Source organism: Oncorhynchus masou, chromosome 28, assembly GCF_036934945.1.
Source record: "Oncorhynchus masou masou isolate Uvic2021 chromosome 28, UVic_Omas_1.1, whole genome shotgun sequence".
Lineage (NCBI taxonomy): Eukaryota > Metazoa > Chordata > Actinopteri > Salmoniformes > Salmonidae > Oncorhynchus > Oncorhynchus masou.
Genome location: NC_088239.1, coordinates 71,526,686 through 71,553,641, shown reverse-complemented (window position 1 = coordinate 71,553,641; position 26,956 = coordinate 71,526,686). Strand labels below are relative to the sequence as shown.

The window sequence follows — 26,956 nt, the reverse complement described above, 5'->3', positions numbered from 1 at the left end:
TCACTCACAGTGGTGGGGAAGAAGCGGCTGAACTTAAACTTCTTGAGGGACATGGAGCAGGTGTAGGTCCCCAGGAAAAGGATGAATGACATCAGAGTGACGTCAGGGACGAAGCCACAGGCTGGACCAATCAGCTCTCCGCCGTACACCACACACTGCTTCTTGTCGAGAGACGCCCATGTGGCATTTACCGACTACGGGAGAGACAGGCACACACAGACAAAACCATTACCTCATTGGTCATGACTTCGGGTTCAAATGAATCAGTACATACAGAAGCTGCTAAAACCAGCCCAGAAAATTCTTTCACAACATTAGTGAAATGAACACCTTTACTATTGATTGAAATATTGATCTAATTTAAAATCAGGCAATGATAGTGTTCTCTATCAACAATGTGTCTGTATGGTTGATGGATAACACTGTCATAACCTAATTAACCCACATCAGCTCAGACACATTCCTGTCTGAGACACACTCAGAAATATAGATTTCCTTCAGACCTTCTTGTGACTGAAGAATATATGGCTGTCAGAGAAGAAATACTCCAGTGACTGCTGCTTACCAGATCAGCATTGTTTATCCAGGCAGAGGCGTCGATATAGAGACCCGTCATATTGCCTGGATGGAAACAAACAAACAGTGAGGTCTCCACAAAACCACTTTACAGGGCACTTGTCAAAACTATCATATGAATTTTCCTCAAGCATATGCAGAGTTACCACAGATAGAACAAAGAGACAGATATTTCACTGGATAAATAAATGAAGCATCCGCTTAGCGTTTCCACTCACTACCAAATATGGTAGTGAGAGGAAGCCCACTGGCCGGCAGTGGGAGAAGATGGAACGACATGGATTTTGGCCGTCATTCTGCACATTTTCTCATCGATGAAACATTTGATCTCGATACAGTTTTCTGTTCCCAAAACTATAATCTGTTATGAACAAAGTGGACTAATGATATCTCTTAAGTGAACACAAACTTGGACCATGTGATTATCTCCAGTTTAAATATTGTGAAAAATTGTGTAATGTTTGCTTTCTGGACTGTTCCGACAGCAATAGGAAGTGAGCTCACCGACTTAAAGTTAGAGCAATTTGAGAGCCCAAGAAACACGGGCCAAACCACAGAACCAGAAAGAGATTACATTTATATTGGCTAAACCCTCTTCGGTAGCTACACCACTGTTGTCACCTGGACAGGCCCACCTTAATCATTACCACTTCCTGATCTGATTGGTTTAAACTACAAAACAGCCAATGAGCTGCGAGCACAGTGCTGATAAGCGTACCGTCGTCCGGTGGGGGCATGCAGCGGCAGTCGTACATTGTGACGTAGTTGGGGTCATAGTCAGCGTTGATGGGGTTGTAGTGGGCCAGCTTCAGCATCTTCTTGAAGGCGTCGTAGATGAAGATGAAGGAGATGAGGGAAGAAAAGCCCTCCTCTGTGAAGCGTGTGAAGTACTTGACCAGGGAGCTGGCATCTGTGGCAACCAGCACCAGGCAGAAGAAGGCTGACCAAAGGCCGATCCACAGCCTGAACTCCAGGTAGTCAAAGTCATGGTCTCTGGAGGGGAAAGAGAGAGAGTGAAGGTACGAACATGGTTAGTTAGTCTAAGAGCAGGCCGATCCACAGCCTGAACTCCAGGTAGTCAAAGTCATGGTCTCTGGAGGGGAAAGAGAGAGAGTGAAGGTACGACCATGGTTAGTTAGTCTAAGAGCAGGCCGATCCACAGCCTGAACTCCAGGTAGTTAAAGTCATGGTCTCTGTAGACGGAGAGGTCGGAGAGATGGTAGAACCATAGTTTAATATTAATGTATTAACCTTTGTTGAAACCGGAAGTCCCTTCTAAGGCACTTGGAAATCAATGTTTTCACAGCATGTATGCGTGTATTAGAGTACCAAAAGAAAGACTGATGGAGGCTGTAAATCCAGCTCATGAAGTAATAGAGTGCATGGCGGCATAGGGTCAGACCCGACCCGAGGAAACATGGCCCCCGTCGGCTCATCGTTGATAGTTTCCATTCACGGTGTGACATTCAATGAATGTAAATGATTGATAATGGAACATAGCTAAGCCAGTGTTGTCTGTAATGTAATGCTAGAAGAGGGTCTACTCTCTGGGATGGCAAGAGAAGGGAAGGAGGAAGAGAACGAAGAGAGAGAAGAAAGAGGAGAAGAGAATTCTGCTCTGGTCTGTGTGGGAGCAGGTCTGGACCGGTGATCCCATTCAGGTGAGGAAGTAGGCAGTAGTGAGCAGGATGCAGGGGAAATTGAGGGACAATCAGCCTGGCAATGGAACTGAGGGCAGTTTGTTTGTTACTGTGAATAATTTTTGTTCAAGATACAAATACTTGACAGTGGCTAACGTCTGACTGCAGAAGAAATTCATATTGTTTATGTCTATCATGAGTATTATTATACTGAACAAAATATAAACGCAACATGTAAAGTGTTGGTCCCATGTTTCATGAGCTGAAATAACTGACCACAGAAATTGTCAATACGCACAAAAAGCTTATTTCTCTCAAATTGTGCACAAGTTTACATCCCTGTTAGGGAGCATTTATCCTTTGCCAAGATAATCCATCCACCTGACAGGTGTGTCATATCAAGAAGCTGATTAAACAGCATTATCATATGATCATTACACAGGTACACCTTGTGCTGGGGACAATAAAATACCACTCTTAAATGTGAAGTTTTGTCACACAACACAATGCCACAGATGTCTCTAGTTTTGAGGGAGTGTGCAATTGGCATGCTGACTGTAGGAACTTCCACCAGAGCTGTTGCCCAATAATGTAATGTTCATTTCTCGACCATAAGCCGCCTCCAACATCGTTTTAGAGAAGTTGGCAGTATGTCCAACCAGCCTCACAACCACAGAGCTCGTGTAACCACGGCAGCCCGAGACCTCCTCATCCGGCTTCTTCCCCTGTGGGATCGTCTGAGACCAGCCACCCGGAGAGCTGATGAAACTAAGGAATATTTCTGTCTGTAATAAACCCTTTTGTGGGGGAAAAACTACAGTAATTCTGATTGGCTGGGCCTGGCTTCCCAGTGGGTGGGCCTGGCTCCCAAGTGACTGCGCCCCTGCCCAGTCATGTGAAATCCATAAATTAGGTCTTAATGAATTCATTTCAATTGACTGATATCCTTATATGAACTGTATCTCAGTAAAATCGTTGAAATTGTTGCATGTTGCTTTTATATTTTTGTTTAACTAGATTTTTTATTAAAGGAAACAGGAAGCCGGAGGTTGTCAATAGAAAATCAAGATTCTACGCTGCCCAAAAGGAACACTAAACACTTGTGGTTGGGGTTAGGATATGTGGTGGGCACCATGGTACCCTTGAGCCAGTTCCACATACTGTACCACTGGTAATCCTCACAACAACAGTCCAACTCTGAAAACAAACAAAACATCTCTAGGACCATTATAGCTGCTAATTTGTTTTACTTCTATTGAATTCTCTCACAGACACATACACTGAGTATACAAAACATTAAGGACATCTCCTCTTTCCATGACAGACTGACCAGGTGAATCCAGGCGAAAGCTATGATCCCTTATTGATGTCACTTGTTAAATCCACTTCAATCAGTGTAGATGAAGGGGAGGAGACAGGCTAAAGAAGGATTTTTAAGCCTTGAGGCAATTGAGACATGGATTGTGCATGTGTGCTATTCAGAGGGTGAATGGGCAAGACAAAAAATGTAAATGCCTTTGAACAGGGTATAGTACAGTAGGTGCCTGGCGCACAGGTTTGTGTCAAGAACTGCAACTCAGCCGAGGTTTTCACACCGAACTGTTTCCGGTGTGTATCAAGAATGGTCGGAGAGAGAGAGATGGAGAGGTGAACAGACAGACGGAGAGGTGAACAGACAGACGGAGAGGCAGACAGAGATGGAGAGGCGGAGTGACAGAGCGAGAGAGAGAGAGAGAGGCGGACAGACAGTCAGAGAGGCGGCGAGACGGAGAGAGACAGACAGATGGACGGAGAGAGACAGACAGACGGAGAGATACAGACAGACGGAGAGATACAACCCATATTTATGTTTATTTATTTTCCCTTTTGTACATCGTTATAACACTATACATAGCCATAATATGACATTTGAAATGTTTCTACTCCTTTGAAACTTTTGAGAGTGAAATATTTACTGTTCATTTTTGATTGTTTATTTCACTTTTGTTAATTATCCATTTCACTTGCTTTGGAAATCTAAACATGGGTTTCCCATGCCAATAAAGCCATTAGAATTTAATTGAGTGAGCGAGTGAGAGAGCTAGAGAGAGAGAGAGAGATGAAGTATCAATATCTGTGGTGCTCAAAATGCAGGTGTAAGAGAGCTCACTTGCTGAAGTTGAAGAGGAGCCTTTCAAACACCAGTACAGGACCTGTGCTGCTGAGAATGGTGAGGGGCTGGCCACCCAGCAGACAGAATATGGCCCCCGTCAGTGCCGTGCCCAGGAAACTCTCCAACACACCCTGAAAGAGGAGAGGGACACAGATAGGCTGGTGAGTCAAAGAAACAGCATACAGATAGAGACACGCAGATGGATATGTTTGTCCCAAATCCATTGAAAGTGTTAGTGGGTGTCCTGGTGGGGGTAAAGGTCAAGGACACAGTAAACAGTGATGGTCACATTCCAACCCACTGTTGTATATGTTTAAACCAAATGGGGCTGGACAGAGAGCGTTTGGAGGAAGACTGGCGGCAAGGTTTGGTTCCAAACTACTGTTCTGGCACCCTACCCTCACAAATAAAACGAAGCACATGGTAACATTTTTATCATCTAAAGAAATCCATTTAGTTTCTGTGTATGTATGGGAACTGGGAATTGTCAAGTGTGCAATTGAAGCTAACTACATCATGATATCAATCTGCTGATTCAGTGAGATCTCTATTTCTCAGCGAGATCTCTATTTCCCCCATCACACAGCTCCAGACACACAGAAAGCTGTTATACTGCCCCATCAGGACAGACAGCCCTATTCAAGTTCACATTGTGACATCATGTGTTTTAACTAGCTGTCATTTACACAGCATATCCAGGCCTGGGTGGGAGACAGTGGACAGCTGGGATGCAGGATCAGAGCTGCGCTACCTGGAACACTGTGCTCCTGTGGCTTGGACAGTTAAGGCTTCTGGGAAAGGTCAGAGGTCAGTCGAGGGATTCCCTTCCCCTTCTCTCATGCAATTGGGAAGACAGGGGAGGGTGAGACGGGGCAGTGACAAGGCTATCTGAGTAATCTGGATCTGTGGTTATTTCCAGGGCAGCCAAATCCCCTGAGGCCAGCCCTCCCTGCGCATGCCTTCCTTGACCAACACATCCGGGGGTGGCTGTGCTTGTTTATAGGTTCAGGAGTTCTCTGTAATCATGTCACCTGGTCAGATCACATAGCGATAAAACAATATCTTCGCTGTCTGACAAAAACCTCTTATCTCCCAAACATAAACTTTTTAGGAAATTTTAAAAATGGCCATATTTTACAATTAACAACCAACCAAACTTCAGAAGCTAATTTGAATACATTTTCTTGGTCCTAGAGTCTTGAAATGTTCAGAGTACATTTAGGGGAGTTATGTCATTTTAAATCTATGTCAGAAAGTATTAAAGTGCACACTATGTTATAAGGGTGGAGAATCGGGACACAGTCAGGTCTTTGCCCTTACTTACATTCACTTATGCTGTTTTTCTCCTTTCAAATGCTTCTGTTTCGAGAAGAGAGAACAGAAAGAGACTCACCTGCATGTTTTCTGTAGCATCTCCTAGCAACCCTCCGAAGGTGATGGCGTTGGTCACGGTGCCCAGGTAGATAAACAGGATGGCGGAAAGCGACTGGATGTGTATGGCGTCGTAGAAATCACTGGCGAAGAACGGCAGCTTTCGCTTGATGTCCAGGATGAGGCCACCACAAAACCTTAACAATGAAAATGAGACATTACATTTATGCCACAAAGTCTTTATTTATGGTAAAATGATCTTAAGATGTAGCCTTGTAAAGCAGACGGATCTCTACGATCCCCATGCTGTTTTGGTGAGCGTAGCTATTTGTCTGATTTACGAGACTAGTAAAGATGCTGTTTCATCACAAATCAGTGTCTGCACAAAGCATAACTAAAAGGCAACAGTAAAGTGTTATTTTCCGAAATTCTTTCACCCTGAAGAAGGCACAGTGATGCCGAACCGTTGGTGGTTTACCCAATAACTTGCGGGGCACTTGTATATAGCGCGCGAATGTCTTTATTTTCATATCCTACAGTTTACTCGTTGTTAGTCAGCACCTCTAATAACTATTTTGGGTGTGAACCAGCTCATGCTTTTCACTGGAATTCTTTAGTAACATGCGTAGTGTTACAGTAAATCATTTTACCACTGTATTCCAATATCAGTGAGAGGCCCTGCTGAGTAACATTTTGTCACTGTACTATATGTTGGTATCACAGGAGGTTGGTGGCACCTTAATTGTGGAGGTTGGGGCTTGTGGCAATGGCTGGAGTGAAATGAGTGAAATGAGTGGAATGGTATCAAATACATGGTTTCCATGTGTTAGATGTCATTCCATTTACTCAGTGGGGACCCATCAAGTTTTGAGCACCACATTTTAGCGACAAAAAAAAACATTTTAAAAATAGGGGGGTTTGCCTGTTTTGTGTTATTTTGGCATTAATACATGTCACATATCAGTTGGCTTTCTGTGGTGGTGGAGCAGGCCAGCAGAAAATAGGAGCAATGCACCGTGATTGGCTCAGTGTTCTGTCACTCATGGGGACACTACATCACCCGCCTTTAGTAAGGGCAGACATCAAGAATGTGAGCCCTTTGGGTCCTGCCATAGGCTTAGATTAGAAGTGCCCTTCCAAGAAAGCTCAAGATCATTGGCCACAGATAAAATCTACAGTAGCTTTGATTGGACTGATCATGTCAACATCTTACTTTCAAAATCTTAGCTAGCAGTCATCATCATGAATCAAGTCAACAATCTACAGGTAAATCCTTTTAAATCCTTTTCATATGAAGAGAAATTATGAAGAGAAATTATAGATAAAACGTATCGGTGCTCATCAACCATAAACATCCATCAACAAGTTGGAAATTGCAAATTCAACAATGAGTTGTTTGGAAGGAATTGGTGACAGTAGCTAACCTGGGAAGTCGGGAATAAAAGCACTCAGACTGAGAAAATACGCTTTGAACGGTCATCCAACTCAAAACCTTTCTCTTTCTCTGATGACAACATTTTCCAACGGAGGACTGCCGCACACAACAAGGGGAGTCCAAAAATGGCTTATATGCCGCTGCATAAATGATGTAATATGCCAGGGAGATATGAATACTGTAGCAAAAAAAGTCATACAAAGTGTATGTATACAAAGTTGTTAGTAGCCCATGTGCCTCACCCTAATAATTTATTTTCTCCTCTTATTTTCACCTAACGTTACTGTTCTGACTTGGTGGTGCTGCACATATAACCTGTTTTTCAGAAATATCATCATCTAATATTGTAAGAGGTTTCATTGTCTGCTTATTTTCACCCTTTATTTATCCTACGGCTCTGACTTGGTGTACAGGAAAAATACTGTAAGAGCAGCCCATGTACAGCCCATGTACATTTAAAAAATGCTGAACTCATAGTTATTTTGACTACATCCGTCGTCGCTCGCTCATTAATGTCTTAATCAAAATTATAGAACGCCTCTTATCCGCTCATTGTTCCTTTATGCCATAGTTTGTACATCTCAATTGTCAGTAGAAACCGCATTTATTTAAGCAAATCAGCCGTGTTTTTTAAAAAGGCAGTAAATGAGGCTGAATGAACTGTTTCACTGACAAGGCTCTGCTGATAGCCAGGTGTAGTGATGGTAAAGATTCACTCCATGGTGCTGGAAAGAAAGCTCTGCTGTTGGGACAGCTTTATGTAGACTCTAACAGTTTGTGGGCACAGTTTGTCACTGTTAAAGTGCAATTAATGTATGGTTTAATGCTGTGTAGTGACTTTGCTGGCAATTTTCTTGGCCCCACCAAGATTTACATGCTAAAAACTCCACTGCATTTACTCCATTATTATGAGCCATCCTCCCCTCAGCAACCTCCACTGGTTGGTATTGGCAACAGTTGAAGACTGCTCTGTTATTCAATACTACGCCATACACTATGGGCTAGGCTAGTGGTAATGAGCAGTCTTACTTTCCAGTGTTCATGAGCTCTTCTCCAACATGTCCATGTCCCCCTCCTCCTCCTTGACCCCCGTCATGTCCCGGCATGTCCCCGTTCATCTGGGGCCCATCCCCTCCGCCTCCAGCATTATACTGGTTCTTCCTATACAGTCACAAACAGCAGGTTAGCCTACAGACGTCACTCTCCAACACAGTGTTGAAGGTTCATCACGAGCACCCAATATTGACATAATTTTCAAAACTGTCCAAGGAAATATGCACAATTGAAATAATTTTCTGGAACTAGGACAATTTACAGAATTATACAACTGTACTAGGACTAGAGGTGTCAGTAGCAGAGCTGTACCTCTTATCTGAGGAGGGCAGGGATTTGGGGGGTTCTATCCTGATGTCAGGGTCCCACTCCCCAGGAGGTAGGACGATAACCTCATCAAGGAACTCCTCAATGCCTGCCAGCAGGTCCTGTCTGTCCTTGGCCTTGTAGGCAATGTCATGGAACACCTGACCCCACACAACCAATCAGAAACCAAGGTAACATCAACACCAGCACACAACCAATCATAAACAATGTTAACATTAACAACAGCTATGTTACTTCCCCACATAACTAATCAAACCCACCGCAGGTCCTGTCTGTCCTTGTCATGGAACACCATACCACAACACAACCAATCAGAAACCATGTTAACATCAACACCAGCCAACAACCAATCATTTTTCACACTTGTTTCTTCCTGATATTGTGAATAACTGGATCCCAATCATTATAATTATCCCCAATCATATAATCACTTCCAGATGGTGTGTTTGTAATCACCATCTATATAAGCCATATGCCATTATATCTTGTTGCCCCAGAGTATCTCCCTGTCAATCTCAGACACAGAGCGTTGGGCCACCCAGGCCAGGGAAGGTCACTCAGAGCCACAGTCAGTCAGATAAAGATCTCTATGGGACTGAGTGTTCACAGGGATCCTGAGGGTTTTGTTTAACTATAACTTAAGGTAATCCCGGGGGGGGGAGTCCCTGTCTAATTCCAACAGTGTGGATAGAAGCAGGGGGTGTGGCTGGGACCTGTGGGAACGTGAGTCAGGTGCAGTATGATTAACTGGAGGGGTCCAGTCTCAGTCTGCTTGAAAATCAGAGACAAGGTTTGAATATTTTGAATATTTTGTATCCAAATCCAGCTTTAAACTTCTTCACAACAGTATCTCGGACCTGCCTGGTGTGTTCCTTGTTCTTCATGATGCTCTCTGCGCTTTTAACGGACCTCTGAGACTATCACAGTGCAGGTGCATTTATACGGAGACTTGATTACACACAGGTGGATTGTATTTATCATCATTAGTCATTTAGGTCAACATTGGATTATTCAGAGATCCTCACTGAACTTCTGGAGAGAGTTTGCTGCACTGAAAGTAAAGGGGCTGAATAATTTTGCACGCCCAATTTTTCAGTTTTTGATTTGTTAAAAAAGTTTGAAATATCCAATAAATGTCATTCCACTTCATGATTGTGTCCCACTTGTTGTTGATTCTTCACAAAAAATATACAGTTTTATATTTTTATGTTTGAAGCCTGAAATGTGGCAAAAGGTCGCAAAGTTCAAGGGGGGCGAATACTTTCGCAAGGCACTGTATGTTGCCCTAAGAATTGTGCAGAGTTGTCAGAATCTTATTCAAAATGATTTACAGCTGTAATTACTGTCAAAGGTGCTTCCACCAAGTATTAACTCAGGGGTGTGAACACATACTCAATCAATTTTATTATAGGAACTGTTTTATACCTTTTCTTTCACTTTGAAAATGTCGAGCAGGTTCAAAATCAAATGACATTTTAGTTGTCACATGTGCCGAATACAACAGGTGGACTTTACAGTGAAATGCTTACTTACGAGCCCTTTCCCAACAATGCAGTTGAAATGTTTAAAAAAAAAATACAAAATAACAATTTGAAATAGTAACACAAAATAACAATAACGAGGCTATATACAAGGAGTACCGGTACCGAGTCAATGTGCCGGGGTACGAGGTAGTTGATTGAGGTAATTGAGATAATATGTACATTGAGGTAGGGGTAAAAGTGACCAGGCAATCGTGAAAAATAATACACAGAGTAGCATCCACGTATGTGAAGAGTGTAAAAGTGTGTCTATTTGTGAGCGTGTGTGTGGCATCAATATGCATGTGTGTGTGTGTGTGTGTGTGTGTGTGTGTGTGTGTGTGTGTGTGTGTGTGTGTGTGTGTGTGTGTGTGTGTGTGTGTGTGTGTGTGTGTGTTTTGTGTGTGTGAATGTGAATGTATGTAGGGTGTGTGTGTAAATCTAATTGAATCCCCTTTTAGATAACATTTTAAGGCAGCAAAATGTGACAACTGTCCAAGGGGTGTGTAGACTTTCACTAGCTACTGTATATGCGCGTTGGACACGATGGTAATGTACCTCATCAGACATGAGGGTGGCGATAGCTCGTCCGATCTCATGGTAGGACTTGGCTTTGCTTTTGGGCCCCAGCAGCACGAATAGGAACCTAAAAGGAGATGAAGAGAAAAGCAGAAGCATGTTCAATAAAAAAGCCCAAATTGAATATAACTGGTGGTCACTAGTGGTAAAACTATATAAATATAGCATCAGCCTCTATGACATAGGAGATATCTATGAGAGAGATATGTGGTATATTTGGTGGATTTGCTAAGTTGGTTGTGGCTCAGTCGGTAGAGCATGGTGCTTGCAACGCCAAGCGTCGTGGGTTCGATTCCCGCTAGGGCCACCCATATGTAAAAGTAGTGGCCCCAGCCGACTTGTAAGTCGCTTTGGACAAAAGCGTCTGCTAAATGGGATATATATATGTAAATCAGTAGGGTACCTGGTAGGGACGGGGACCTCTGTCAAACCTCCCAACATGGCAGCCTGCTGCAGGCGGACAAACGCCACGAAGGGTGTGTCCAGGAAGTCCACCCCTCCAACCAGGACGTTAGATGCCTCGGCATCACGTGGAAGCTTCTTCATCAACTTATTCTTCAGCTAGAGAGGGGGGGGGACAAAGATGGACAGAGAGAAAGAGAGGAACACGCACAAATATAGAGTGAGACAGAAAAAAGAGAAGGAAAGCAATGAGCCTTTACACACATTCGAGAGAAGCGGTGCTTGAAACGACCGTCCTTATCAAAGTAGTATGAGAAGAGCAGTAAAGGTACCGTAACAATGGACATTTCACATGCCCCAAAAATGTACACAGTTGCATGGATGAAATGGGGCAGGCGAGTACAGCCCGTCCCTGGCACATAGGCATTACATGTTGTATTGTGTGGCAACACCACTGCAGGTCGTAGCTTTTTAGAAACAGATTAAAGCGTCGTTACCACTCTGTGAGTCACTATGACACAAGCTGTATGATTAACAAGACACAATAAAGCCCTTTCTGTTCATTGCTGTTATACACTTGAACCAGTCTACATAATGATATGTAATGAGAATGAGGTAGCAACAAAAAAGATTAACCTCTGTGCAACTGTATACAAAAGAACAGGCCAGGTGAATGCATACGAGCCCTTCACTTTAGGTCAAGGGGAGACTGGGGTCCTAGTGGTTAGAGGCGCGAGCCAGCAACTGTTCGAATCCAGGGTCTGACGGGAAAAACAAAATCAGACAGGAAGTGAGCTGGAAACTGGAGGGTTTCTGGTATCAAATCCTAGATGTAATTGCCTTCCGTTGTGCCCTTGAGCTAGGCACTTAATCCCCACAACAACTGCTCCCCGGTGCCCAGTGTGGCAGACCCCTGCTCCAACCCGTATATGTATGTGTGTCTTGGGAGGGGTTGGGATAGAGCAGAAGTCAAATTTTAGTTGGAACTTGTACAATTGACAAATAAAGTGATATTAACCTTAATATCTTAATCTTAATAGACTGCTAAATTAAACCTAACGTCCAAGTGGTACACTGAGTACTTAGTCACAGTGAAATGCATAAAACTTAAGCAACCAGAGACCTCGGGTGTAAGGAGATGATTAACAAAGCAAGGCCTTGGTGTTTTATCAAAGACCAGATCAATTTGACAAATTAGCTACTGTTGTCCGTGTAATTCCATGAGTTAGTTATTGTGTCTGTGTAGTTTCCGCAGGCTTCAGGAGGAGTGGTAACATTGTTACCAAACATTTGAGAGAGAGGGTCAGGGCTCTTATCGTCGTGTGTGAGGCTCAGACTTTATCAGTAGAGTAAGGCCGTGCTCTGGTTCCCACACACACGGTGTCGACTCCTTGACCCTGCATATTGTTACAGCAGGAGCTAAGATTTAGAGTGCCCGGGGAACAGCAATCGCTTCTTAAAGTTCCCGCTTAGATCTCTCTCTCCCTCTCACACACACACACACACACACAGTTATATCCTCACCTGGTCTCTATCTGGTTGGTCAGAAAAGTCGTTGAGGCTGTTGGAGGTCAGATTCCGATGGGCCGTGGCTGGGCTACCTGTGGAATCAGAGGTCAAGAGCTCAAAGACCAGGCCTGAGAGGGTTCACCAGGGTCGTGTTCATTAAGGCAAAAAAACAGGAATAAAATGCTTAAAGCCTTCTGAAACAGAAATGAGTGTTTCTTATTGGACCAGGCAGTCTTTCCCCATTTCAGTCTGTTTTCTTCTTGTCGGTGCCTAATGAACACAACCCAGGGGTCAAACAAAGTCACTGGGATGAAAGGTAGATCGCAACTCCCAGAACAGACAGAGGCCCAGTTAGATTAGACTGATCTCAGAGAAGGAGATGAAGAGAAACAGAAGATGAAGAGAAATAGAAACTTCACAAGGCCTAATATAAATGTGGAAGGCAGCAAGGACTAAGTTAAGCTTTCGGGCTGATGCCAGCTGCAGTGGATCAGATGTACTGCCTGAAATGTCCCACTGCCGTGCCCTGTCTTTCACTGATCTGATGCCAACTGGTCATTCACTTGCACGGCAGAGCAGAGGGGGCACGGACAGTGTGTTATTAGTAGTCCATGATGGGGTTGGTGGGAGAGATAGACATTTTTCTTTAGCCTCTTTTAGCCAGCAGTATCAGACTCAGTGAGAAGGCTGGCTTTACGTTGGAGTTATGATTACCTATAAAAGTTGGTCAATAGCCGAGTAGCATCTACATTAGCTAATTGTTTGTTTGCTGTTTCTCTGGGCATGAAGGACTGTGACTTAGATGCTGTTTGATGATGCCCTTTTTTTGAAACATTAAAAAATGGTGGATTGTCATATCCCATGAGAATATACCCATGACAGTATTGTTTTCGGTCATCAATGCTCATATCAACAATATGAATGTGGGTCACAAATTGTCTTGGCCAGACTATTGTGAAGGTATGTGTTATACCCTGTTATAAACTCTGTATATGAGTGTTATAACCCGCCTTACAAAAGTATCCCACACTAGGGTGCTATAATGCATTATAACCTGACTTAAATGGATCACAGGTGCTATACGTGTTATAACCTGACTTACTGAGGTATCCCATGTGTTATAAATGTGTTATAACCTGCCTTACTAATGTATCCCATGTGTTATAAATGTGTTATAACCTGACTTACTAATGTATCCCATGTGTTATAAATGTGTTCTGAACTAACTTACTAATGTATCCCATGTGTTATAAATGTGTTCTGACTTGACTTACTGAGATATCCCATGTGTTATAAATGTGTTCTGACTTGACTTACTGAGGTATCCCATGTGTTATAAATGTGTTCTGAACTAACTTACTAATGTATCCCATGTGTTATAAATGTATTCTGACTTGACTTACTGAGGTATCCCATGTGTTATAAATGTGTTCTGACTTGACTTACTGAGGTATCCCATGTGTTATAAATGTGTTCTGAACTAACTTACTAATGTATCCCATGTGTTATAAATGTGTTCTGAACTAACTTACTAATGTATCCCATGTGTTATAAATGTGTTCTGACTTGACTTACTGAGGTATCCCATGTGTTATAAATGTGTTCTGAACTAACTTACTAATGTATCCCATGTGTTATAAATGTGTTCTGACTTGACTTACTGAGGTATCCCATGTGTTATAAATGTGTTCTGAACTAACTTACTAATGTATCCCATGTGTTATAAATGTGTTCTGACTTGACTTACTGAGGTATCCCATGTGTTATAAATGTGTTCTGAACTAACTTACTAATGTATCCCATGTGTTACAAATGTGTTCTGACTTGACTTACTGAGGTATCCCATGTGTTATAAATGTGTTCTGAACTAACTTACTAATGTATCCCATGTGTTATAAATGTGTTCTGACTTGACTTACTGAGGTATCCCATGTGTTATAAATGTGTTCTGACTTGACTTACTGAGGTATCCCATGTGGTATAAATGTGTTCTGACTTGACTTACTGAGGTATCCCATGTGTTATAAATGTGTTCTGAACTAACTTACTAATGTATCCCATGTGTTATAAATGTGTTCTGACTTGACTTACTGAGGTATCCCATGTGTTATAAATGTGTTCTGAACTAACTTACTAATGTATCCCATGTGTTCTGAACTAACTTAATGTATCCCATGTGTTATAAATGTGTTCTGACTTGACTTACTGAGGTATCCCATGTGTTATAAATGTGTTCTGAACTAACTTACTAATGTATCCCATGTGTTATAAATGTGTTCTGAACTAACTTACTAATGTATCCCATGTGTTATAAATGTGTTCTGACTTGACTTACTGAGGTATCCCATGTGTTATAAATGTGTTCTGACTTGACTTACTGAGGTATCCCATGTGTTATAAATGTGTTCTGACTTGAATTACTGAGGTATCCCATGTGTTATAAATGTGTTCTGAACTAACTTACTAATGTATCCCATGTGTTATAAATGTGTTCTGACTTGACTTACTGAGGTATCCCATGTGTTATAAATGTGTTCTGAACTAACTTACTAATGTATCCCATGTGTTATAAATGTGTTCTGACTTGACTTACTGAGGTATCCCATGTGTTATAAATGTGTTCTGACTTGAATTACTGAGGTATCCCATGTGTTATAAATGTGTTCTGAACTAACTTACTAATGTATCCCATGTGTTATAAATGTGTTCTGACTTGACTTACTGAGGTATCCCATGTGTTATAAATGTGTTCTGACTTGACTTACTGAGGTATCCCATGTGTTATAAATGTGTTCTGACTTGACTTACTGATGTATCCCATGTGTTATAAATGTGTTCTGAACTAACTTACTAATGTATCCCATGTGTTATAAATGTGTTCTGAACTAACTTACTAATGTATCCCATGTGTTATAAATGTGTTCTGACTTGACTTACTGAGGTATCCCAAAACTGCATTGTTGGTTAAAGGCTTGTAAGTAAGCATTTCACTGCTGTAGTCGCGCATGTGACAAATAAAATTTGATTTGATCCCATATGTTCTGACCTGACTTACTGACTGACGTATCCAATGTGTTTTAAATGTGTTGTGACCTGACTTACTGATGTATTGCATGTGTTATAAATGTGTTGTGACCTGACTTACTGATGTATTGCATGTGTTATAAATGTGTTGTGACCTGACTTACTGATGTATTGCATGTGTTATAAATGTGTTGTGACCTGACTTACTGATGTATTGCATGTGTTATAAATGTGTTGTGAACAGACTTACTGATGTATTGCATGTGTTTTAAATGTGTTGTGACCTGACTTACTGATGTATTGCATGTGTTATAAATGTGTTGTGACCTGACTTACTGATGTATTGCATGTGTTATAAATGTGTTGTGACCTGACTTACTGATGTATTGCATGTGTTATAAATGTGTTGTGACCTGACTTACTGATGTATTGCATGTGTTATAAATGTGTTGTGACCTGACTTACTGATGTATTGCATGTGTTATAAATGTGTTGTGACCTGACTTACTGATGTATTGCATGTGTTATAAATGTGTTGTGACCTGACTTACTGATGTATTGCATGTGTTATAAATGTGTTGTGACCTGACTTACTGATGTATTGCATGTGTTATAAATGTGTTGTGACCTGACTTACTGATGTATTGCATGTGTTATAAATGTGTTGTGACCTGACTTACTGATGTATTGCATGTGTTATAAATGTGTTGTGACCTGACTTACTGATGTATTGCATGTGTTATAAATGTGTTGTGACCTGACTTACTGATGTATTGCATGTGTTATAAATGTGTTGTGACCTGACTTACTGATGTATTGCATGTGTTATAAATGTGTTGTGACCTGACTTACTGATGTATTGCATGTGTTATAAATGTGTTGTGACCTGACTTACTGATGTATTGCATGTGTTATAAATGTGTTGTGACCTGACTTACTGATGTATTGCATGTGTTATAAATGTGTTGTGACCTGACTTACTGATGTATTGCATGTGTTATAAATGTGTTGTGACCTGACTTACTGATGTATTGCATGTGTTATAAATGTGTTGTGACCTGACTTACTGATGTATTGCATGCTGGAGCTTCTTTGGATGTCCTTTATCGGTTCCTCATGGCCAAGCGTGGTCGCATAAGGCACAGACTGGGGTCGGGACTGGGTGTGCAAGTGGGGAAAGGGCTGGGGGGGCTCATTGAGACTGCGTGCTTTAGTGCAGACAGAGAGAGACAGAGAGAAAGAGAGATGGAGTGACGGAAGAAAGGAAGGAACGAAGAAAGCAGGCAGGCAGGCAGGCAAAAAGTGAAGAGAACACGAGGGAATGTTAATCTGTGCAGGAGAGTGAGAGTACAGATAGAAGACAGAAAACTAGAACAATCTCACTTTGGAGATAGCAGTATTTAGAAGAATAACAAAAACAAGCATCAACACTCAGGCATAAAATAATGTTGCCAGTCACATTCACATTACTAGTTAAAACTATAGCCACCTAGATATATGTACCTGTAACATCTTTACTGCACTCAAATGATGGCATATAAAAGTTGAACATACACTACACCTTATCCTATAGTATTGATGACCACCAGAGGAAAAAGGATGTGATTGGTAGAATTGATTGGGAAAAGATAGGAATTAGGAGGCAAACAATACTAGTAAAAAAGGCTGCACCAAACAGTCATCTACCTTACCGTTCTGGTCTTGGTTGGAAAACAGCCTACTTGCACTGGACACCGTCTTGCCGATGTCAGCAAGCGAGCGCAGGTTGGACTTCTTGGTCTGGTGACGATGTTTCCGTAGCAACGTGTACATGACCTGATCCTTTAGCTCAGGCTTCAGCTGACCGATCTCAATCTGGCTGTCAGTGATCAGCTCTGATAGAGGATGGGGAAACAAGCAGGGGGAGGATAACAGAGAGACAAAAGGGGATGGTGAGAATGTCAATACTGAGGACGCTTGGTTTCAAAGTGCACAGTTTTGGAACGTTCCAATTCTAACTTATGGGAAGTGTACTTGTCTTACCGACCACCTGTGGTAGAGTGGAGGCTTCCAGGTCCAGCAAGATGGTGCCTTTCTCGATGCAGGTCTTCAGCTCAAACAGACTGTGAAGGGACAATGTGGCCACGTGGGGCTTACTCCAACGCTCTCCTCCCTTCTCCACCTTCTCCTCAAACTTTATCCACCTAGAGAGAGAGGAATAGATTCAGACAGAGCGAAAGCATGAGAGGTGTGTGTGTGTGTGTGTGAGAGAGAGAGAGAGAGAGAGAGAGAGAGAGAGAGAGAGAGAGAGAGAGAGAGAGAGAGGGAGATACAGAAGTAGAGGGAATAACCTTAAGTTTGATTTAAAAATAATACTCATAATTACAAAGATGCATGTGCACAGCAGGTCCTGCAAGGTACAGTAGGTCACATCACAATAAAGGTCTGTAGACAAAACCTTTCATATCATTTCACTGCCAAATACAGGCCGCTGACAAAAGGAGACAAGGAGAATTTTCTTTTCTTTACAAAACAGCCCCTCTATGTTATTGGTTCATCACAGGTCATGAAAAATAGCAGCGGATGCGGGATGACACAATAAAAATACTGGTAAGACTACTTTAAGGGTCCAGAGTAAATCATTTAGAAGGCATTTACAAACTATTTGCTCACCATTTAGTAATCATTACTCCCACATTTGTAAACATTAGTAAGTTAGTTATTCACACATGTATACTGTATATATTTCCTTAAACATCCTGTTTTGTGTTCTTACTCTTTTATCAGGTACTGCAGGAACGTCTACCATTGGAATGCCCATATTTTTGGAGAAATTACAGTGGTCACTCAAACATTAATATAAAGTGTTTATAAAGCATAAATAGCACTAACTTGCAAAAATATTTTACTAATGATTAGTAAATGGTTTATTCATGCGGGAGTAATGATTAATAAATGGTGAACACACAATTTAAACACCTATTACAGACCCTTAAAATAAAGTGTTACCAAAATACTTTATATACTACATGTACAGAACGAGGGGGGGATTGGACAGAAAGGCCTCAGAGACAGTCAGAAAACAACCTGTCCAGGAAGATATCACAAGATATCTGGGTTTTGAGGTTGGTTTCTGGGTTCTGAGGTTGTGTTCTGGGTTTTGAGGTTGTGTTCTGGGTCCTGAGGTTAAGGATATTTATTTATTTTTATTTTATCTTTATTTAAGTCAGTTAAGAACTAATTCTTATTTTCAATGACAGCCTAGGAACAGTGGGTTAACTGCCTTGTTCAGGGGCAGAATGACAGATTTTTACCGTGTCGGTTCAGGGATTCGATCTTGAAACCTTTTGGTTACTAGTCCAACGCTCTAACCACTAGGCTACCTGCCCTGATATGTCCTGGGTTCTGAGGTTAAGGTTATGTCCTGGGTTCTGAGGTTAAGGTTATGTTCTGGGGTTAAGTTTATGTCCTGGGTTCTGAGGTTAAGGTTGTGTCCTGGGTTCTGGGGTTAAGGTTATGTCCTGGGTTCTGGGGTTAAGGTTATGTCCTGGGTTCTGGGGTTAAGGTTAAGGTTATGTCCTGGGTTCTGAGGTTAAGGTTGTGTCCTGGGTTCTGGGTTTAAGGTTATGTCATGGGGTTCTGAGGTTAAGGTTGTGTTCTGGGTTCACTGAGGGAACAGAGCAGTGTTTCATCCAGATAAGAGTGAGCTAGTAGTTCACCAGAGGACATATATATTTATTTAACGCAGCAAAAAAAGAAACGTCCCCCTTTCAGGTCCCTGTCTTTCAAAGATAATTAGTAAAAATCCAAGGACCTTCACAGATCTTCATTGTAAAGGGTGTAAACACTGTTTCCCATACTTGTTCAATGAACCATAAACAATTAATGAACATGCACCTGTGGAATGGTCGTTAAGACACTAACAGCTTACAGACCAGTGGTGGGCCGTCAGGGCCAGCAAGGCCTTCTCTGCTGGCCTAAACATCATCAGAATATAATTTTTTTTAAATATATTTTCCCACAAATATATATTAAATTATTCCCCAGAGTAAGAGTTACACTCTTCATTTCATAGCGTTCCTCTTGGTTGGACTGCTTCCAGCCCAAGGTTAAGATTTGGAGGGCTGGTCTTTATGTTAGATATTTTATCCAATCATATTCAGCCATCATGTGTTGCCAGGGGTCTAATATCTGCCCTCAGGCCTTCAGAATCAACAATGCGGGCGCTTGTAGATTAAAGTGAATGGAAATTAAAATTTAGTGTCAACCAATCAGCTTTAGAGTTGGCTATTGCATGCCTGCTGGCTGGCTCCAGTGTTACACAGGAGCCAGCTAGCAGGCGTAGTGCCTGCGCGTCTTTTGATTGGATTACCAATATTGAAAGGCAGGTCCTATATGGGCAGGTCTCAGAACTAGGAAACTGAAATTGATCAACGAATTACTACTAAGCTGTTTTTTCAACCCACAATGGCGGAAGGAGAAGATATCGATTTGGTCGAGGATATAATTATAACGCCATTCTCAAGACTAACTTTTCAAGAAAAGTTAGACATTGTCAGGAGAGGTAGACGCCGACGCTACAAAGCCGACGCGACAAAGACAGGCTCCGAGAAGCACTGCAAACTGTACTGCTGGGAATGCCTATTATTTGCAAGTGATCGATTTGGTGTTTGGAGCCACACTGGCTTTGCAAACCTGAGTTGTCTAACCAAAGCAGCAATGAGACACCAAAGTACGGCTGGGCACTTACAAACAATGGTGCTTTTGAAAACTTTTGGGGACACCCGAGTGGATCTACAGCTCAACGAACAAGCGCGCAGGGCAACAAAGCTGCACAATGAAAAGGTATTGTACTCTTCCCCTGCAATTCTCTGAATAAAAATGTCAATTTCAAGGTGACGCAACGCCTGGTTATACTGCGTTTCTGTCTAAATGTATAGTGTCAAGAGCCATGGCATCATAATGATGGTAATAAGAGGTGGATTAATTCGGGTGGGACTGTGTAGGATTCACTGAAGGCCCAGGCCCCAGAAACACGGCACGCTACTGTTACAGACGGAAGGCAATTAAGGTCAGTTATGAAAACTTAGGACACTAAAGAGGCCTTTTTTCCTGACTCTGAAAAACACAAAAAGAAAGATGTCCAGGGTCCCTGCTCATCTGCGTGAATGAACCTTTAGCATGCTGCAAGGAGGCATGAGGACTGCAGATGTGGCTAGGGCAATAAATTAGTGTCCGTACTGTGAGATGCCTAAGACAGCACTACAGAGAGGGACAGCTGATCGTCCTCACAGTGGCAGACCACGTGTAACAACACCTGTACAGGATCGGTACATCCAAACATCACACTTGCGGGACAGGTACAGGATGTTAACAACAACTGCCCGAGTTACACCAGGAATACACAATCCCTCCATCAGTGCTCAGACTGTCCGCAATAGGCTGAGAGGCTGGACTGAGGGCTTGTAGGCCTGTTGTAAGGCAGGTCCTCACCAGACATCTCTGGCAATAACGTCGCCTACGGGCAAACGGGCAAACCCACCGTCGCTGGACCAGACAGGACTGGCAAAAGGTGCTCTTCAATGACGAGTTGCGGTTCTGTCTCATTGGAGATGATGGTCGGATTCGCGTTTATCGTCGAAGGAATGAGCGTTACACCGAGGCCTGTACTCTGGAGTGGGATCGATTTGGAGGTGGAGGGTCTGTCATGGTCTGGGGCGGTGTGTCACAGCATCATCGGACTGAGCTTGTTGTCATTGCAGGCAATCTCAACGCTGCATCTTACAGAGAAGACATCCTCCTCCCTCATGTGGTACCCTTCCTGCAGGCTCATCCTGACATGACCCTCCAGCATGACAATGCCACCAGCCATACTGCTTGTTCTGTGCGTGATTACCTGCAAGACAGGAACATCAGTGTTCTGCCATGGGAGCCTGGGGGAGGGGGGGCTTGCAGGTGCCTTGGTGGAAGAGTGGGGTAACATCTCGCAGCAAGAACTGGAAACTCTGGTGCAGTCCATGAGGCGATGCACTGCAGTACTTAGTGCAGCTGGTGGCCACACCAGATACTGTTACTTTTTATTTTTACACCCCCTTTGTTCAGGAACACATTATTCCATTTATGTTAGTCACATGTCTGTAGAACTTGTTCAGTTGCTGAATCTTGTTATGTTCATACAAATATTTACACATGTTAAGTTGGATGAAAATAAACGCAGTTGACATTGAGGACGTTTATTGTTCCGCTGAGTTATAATATAATATAGAACAAGTAAAAACATAATAGACTGGGTATAATTCTAGTTTTTTTTTTTGCAATGTTACGTACAAGGAAAAACAGCTACCAAACTGACTTTAGCTAGCAAGCTAACTTGATAGCTATCACACTTGTAGATAAAGCAGTGTAAAAATCGGAACATTACTTTGACAAGCATTGGTAGTACTTTGTCCTTCTTACAACACTATAACGTTAGGGTTCATGAGTTGCACTTCACTCGATCACATCGTTGTCATTGTAATCAACGTTCTACAGACACCGCAGCCATATTGATGTGGAAAAGTAGAATGGGAGCTAATCACTTTGAACGGGAGCAAACTATGACTGTTTCGCCTAAATTACACTATAGTGGCCTGGAAACACCATAAGGCAATTATTTAGTAGGAAACAACCCTGCCGTCACCATCATGTCATCAAATTAACCTTATGTTGTCATTAGCTAGCAAAGTCCGTTCAAAATAGCTAGCAACATTAGCTAGCTGAAATCCAGTGGCCTCCCCTCAATTTTAGCAAGCTAGCTAACATTATACTGAAACTAAAGTCAATCTGGCGATATCAAAAGGTTATCCTATTAATAATGTGCCCTATTTTGAAATGTCATCGCGTTTTTAAGCAACAGCAATGCACTTGAGACGTAATCTGCGCCCATTGAGAATGCATGGAGTAGAATCCTCAGTTCGGAATCAGTTCTAAAATGAACAATCAAAACAATATTGTGACGAAACATGCAACCCATTTAATGCCACGTTCAAAACAACTTGGAACTCTGAAATCTCCGACTTCCAAGCGTTCAAGACAACAGGGAACTTTGAAAGAAACCAGCTCCGACTGGGAAAAATAGTTTTGAACGGTCATCCAACTTGGAATTCCATCTTTCAAGAGCTCATGATTAAAAAAAATTTAAAAATACTGAGTCAGAGCAAACGTAGCTAGCTAATACAGCCTGATACCAGTGCTGATGGAGGCCTAAAATCATCATGTTGTTTGTGCAACAGTATATTTTAAATCAAAAAAAGAGGAATAGGAGAAGCATGGATATGTTGGCTATATTAATAAAGATTTAATGTAGCCAAAGATAATAGGGCCCCCTAGGAAACATGGAACATCACTTTGGTTCCTACCCTGTGACAATGACTCCTCCATGGCATTTTCATTCTTTGTCATGTCAAACACTGTATTCAAAGTGCCCACTGTTATTTATATTCTAACTATAGAATTATAAACATTCTATTTCCATGATTCCAAAAGTTCACCCAAGTGTTTTGATCTAAATCACAATTGCAACATTTGGTTAAATTTTGTTATTTTTGCCCATATCGTGGCAGTTGTGGAAATGATCTCAAATGAGTGCAGGAAATTATTTTAGGTTGAAGTTGAATTGAACAGTATAAAACAATCCAAAATGGAGAAAGACACATTAAAATAATTTAGAATATATGTGTTGCCACTCTAGGGTCACTCACTACTCAAAGCAAATTTAGAACTTTTATTAATCAAAAACATAAAATACCGTCATACTGTCAAAAATACCATATGATATTTTGGCCATATCGCCCAGCCTTAGCTAGTAGCTGTTGAGAACCTAAGTGGGCATTCTGTGGGCACACTATACCTCTGTGAAGTAGAAAATGCAGCCTAATGTAAGCTAATCATAGACTGCACTGATTAATTTCATCTGTAGAAGTGGTGATTTAGCTACATTGATTATCAAGATGTGTATTGATTGTGAAAGTGAGATACTCAACTCTTTGTACATAATAGATGATGTAGGCCTATTGAATATTACAGTTTGGTTTACATGTATTTTTCCCTGTACAAATGAGTGAGCAGGATAGAACGAGGCACCATCACTATAAGAACATGGACAACTGTTCTACAATTTACATTCCAGCAGTACCAACAGACAGCTCCAAATTCAGACTGCACCTTACAACACACAACTGCTACCATTTAACCACTGCACTAGTCTATTTATATATTACCAAGTATGTGTTTACATAACAGTTGATCACTTTCCACAAGTTTACTGTATGTATTCTTTATTTGGATCCCAATTAGGAAAAATATTGGATATGGTGACATCTTTGTAAATCGTTTCTTTGGTCTGGGTGCAGTTCTCAACTTGAATGTTTTCATTAGAGAAGGTTACAGAGACTACATTGTATTCTTGTTTATCTCCCAATAAACCTTTATCTGACTTGATCTTTGTAATCGAAACGACGTGTACTGTATTTATACCAGGGTAGTCCATACATCTTCCTGGATATCTGCAAGCTAAGTTTGATAGCTAAAGTAGCAAGGCTAACTTAGGTTATTTTGAGGCATCCTTGTCTACAACAACTCCATTCATATGAAACAAGACTACCTGTTTGTTGATCATTGTAGCCTACTCCTCGTTTAGCCAATTTAATTTGAATTCAATGTTGCATTGATTGGAAACCTCCCACTTCACTTGCGACATATGGAACATCCGACTAGCGCCGCATTGATTGACCAACAATAATATACTATATGTGCGTCTTGTTTATGATAAAAACGGTCATAAAACGTTTATTAGAATGTAAAATGTCATGGTCTTTCCTTGTAGGTTATTTAGCAATGTCCCATAGATAATACAATTTTAGCCAAAGCCTTTAAAAAAAAATAGGCCTGTTTTGAAATATTTGTATGAGGACTCTGTCGCCCGAGAATGCTTTTGTGACAGTCGATAGCGCGCTGGACTTCGGGCTAGAAGGTCGACCTGCTCCCTGCCGTTTCATTACACTGGGGTCAGAAGTGATCGGACCTTGCATCCACGACAGTGCGTGTGCCCGGCCGGTGAGCGCGGTCCGATAAGACGTTGAGTCGCAAGCTAGCGCGAGGACGCGCTCTTTGAAAGGAGCGAGTAATGTGACGACCCTGGGTTTATAAGCACGGATATCGACTGCCGCTTGAGCATGCTTTTGCGCACAGTCGATAGCGCGCTGGCCTTCGGGCTAGAAGGTCTTCGAGACCTGTTCCCTGCTTGTTTCATTACAATACTAACGTCTCTTCGGATATTCGAATATCCGTGCCCATCCCTAAAACCTACTGTTGATAAACACAGCTCTCAAACAGAGAGAACATCAAGTACAGATGTGTTGTTATGAGTCCCTCACCTATATGATGTAGATATGACTTTGATATACCACAGCTGGGTGGGTGCTGGTGACAAGGGGGTTAAGATTAGAAAGCCTTGAAGGCACAAGGTCAAAGAGGGTTAACTGTGTAAGACCATGATGGTTGAACTGACGCACAAGAGTGACTATGATTTACTGACCAACTGACTGACTCTTGGACTAAAGAAAAGGGTCCGTGTGTTATATACTATAATTGTCCTCCAGGGTTAAATTTGACTGAACAGAGTGCTTCTGCTTCCACATAAGTACATACAATCAATTGACACAACATACATAGTGTGTGTGAGTGAGAGTTCTTTCTTTACAAAACAACCCCTCTATGTTATGGGTTCATCATGGTTCACAGAAAATAGCAGGGGATGTGGGACGAAGCAATAAAAATACTTGTACATTTTACCTTTATTTTAATCAGGGAGTCATACGGAGATCAAGGTCTATTTTACAAATGAGCCCTGAATGACAGAAATTATAAACATCAATATCAATACAAAATGCAAGCTGAAAGAAAAACACGGTCATATTGTTTTGATTTTTAAACACGGTCATAAAAAAAACGAACATTCATCAGTAATAACGTCCTTAGTCAGCTTTTTGAATTGCCATAGAGCAGTGGTCAGCAAACTTTTCTGAGTCAAGATCACTTTCTGAGCCAGAATGCATGCCGAGATCTACCATTTTATTTTACATTACTTAAAAAGCACAAGACTATTCAACATTACCTAAGTAAAAACAGTTCTGCAGCAATGAGGTTAGCGCAGTAGGCTATTTTTTCTACTGGAGTGACGGCCGGCATCTGATAGTCAGTCTGAGGGAGGGAGCAGTGGTGAGGCTGCCTCTCACCCGACTCACCGTCCCTTCTTTCTCCCACTCTCTGCTGAGAAAGGGGGACACAGTCTTCCAGCTGATGGCGAAACCTAAGTTCCACTGCATTACTTATGCCTCACGCACCAATTAATGTTGTTACTCCTCTGACCAGGGAAAGTGAAATATTCCTTGATATTAAAAAAGACAAGCTGCAAATAACGCAAGCTTATCGAAAGTAGGATTCTATGGTTTAACAAGCTGTTGAACAAAGTGTTGACAGTGCTGAATATCAACTTAAACATGAACTTACTCAAAAACAGCAGCCCTGTATCTGTTGAGTCTCGCTCTAGTTATGGTTTTAAAAGTTTTGAAACCTTACATTATCAACTTCGCTGTGCGTTCGAGGCTTAGTTTTACAGTCTATGGCGCTACGAAACTGTGCAGACACTGATCTGAGCTATCTGATTGGCCAGCGGTAGGGTTATAGCTGCACTTGATGTGCTCTCTTGCCCTACCGGGTAGGCAGTGTTCTGCACTAACCGCCAACAGCGGAGAAAAAAAAATAAAAAATTGGAACATAAGGCTTTATCATAGTTTTTTTTTACAGAAATGTTTGGTGATCAACAAGGAATGGCTTGGAGATTGACCGGTTGGTACAAAAACATCACATTTAAGAACATTTTGAAGATTGTTCCACAAATAAGGTACATGGAAAGGTAAATCAGCTTTTAGTTAACTCAGTAAAGACCAATGGAATTTCCAGAGTTAATCATCCCTGAGACCAGGTGTGGCATGTCTCAAGTTTAGTAAAGATGTCAAGTAACTTTTAAACCAGTTACATGGAGCCTGGTCTAGGACAATTGAGGAAAGCCTCTGAATTCACAGTGAGTGAGCAACAGGTCAATGAAGAGGGCAGGACAATGTATTTTATCCATACAGTTAACCACATCATTTATAAACTAGGAAGGCAGCAGAGACAATGTTATGACTTGGTCTAAAACCAGACTGATGTACATTTAGAATACATTTAAAAGATCAGATTTAAGCTGAGAATTAATCAAGGATTCTAATATTTTAGCTCGGCAAGAAAGTTGAGAAACAGGGCGATGAATTATTTAGGTCACAAGGGTCACCACCTTTGTGAAGAGGGA

The 26,956-nt window shown here is 41.8% G+C and overlaps 1 protein-coding gene across 2 annotated transcripts in view; it reads right to left on the bottom strand.

The window, feature by feature from the left end:
* Positions 1-26,956, bottom strand: part of LOC135518188 (electrogenic sodium bicarbonate cotransporter 1-like) — a 93,237-nt gene that overhangs the window by 34,757 nt on the left and 31,524 nt on the right. For both annotated transcript variants that reach the window (XM_064943154.1, XM_064943153.1), the window contains exons 5-16: positions 17,611-17,771; positions 17,280-17,462; positions 12,580-12,656; positions 11,057-11,214; positions 10,633-10,720; positions 8,540-8,694; positions 8,204-8,335; positions 5,762-5,936; positions 4,366-4,499; positions 1,295-1,569; positions 566-621; positions 9-194 (exon numbers count right to left, since the gene is read on the bottom strand). In XM_064943154.1, the coding sequence (XP_064799226.1) occupies positions 9-194; positions 566-621; positions 1,295-1,569; positions 4,366-4,499; positions 5,762-5,936; positions 8,204-8,335; positions 8,540-8,694; positions 10,633-10,720; positions 11,057-11,214; positions 12,580-12,656; positions 17,280-17,462; positions 17,611-17,771 (1,780 nt within the window). The remainder of the gene's footprint in view (positions 1-8; positions 195-565; positions 622-1,294; positions 1,570-4,365; positions 4,500-5,761; positions 5,937-8,203; positions 8,336-8,539; positions 8,695-10,632; positions 10,721-11,056; positions 11,215-12,579; positions 12,657-17,279; positions 17,463-17,610; positions 17,772-26,956) is intronic.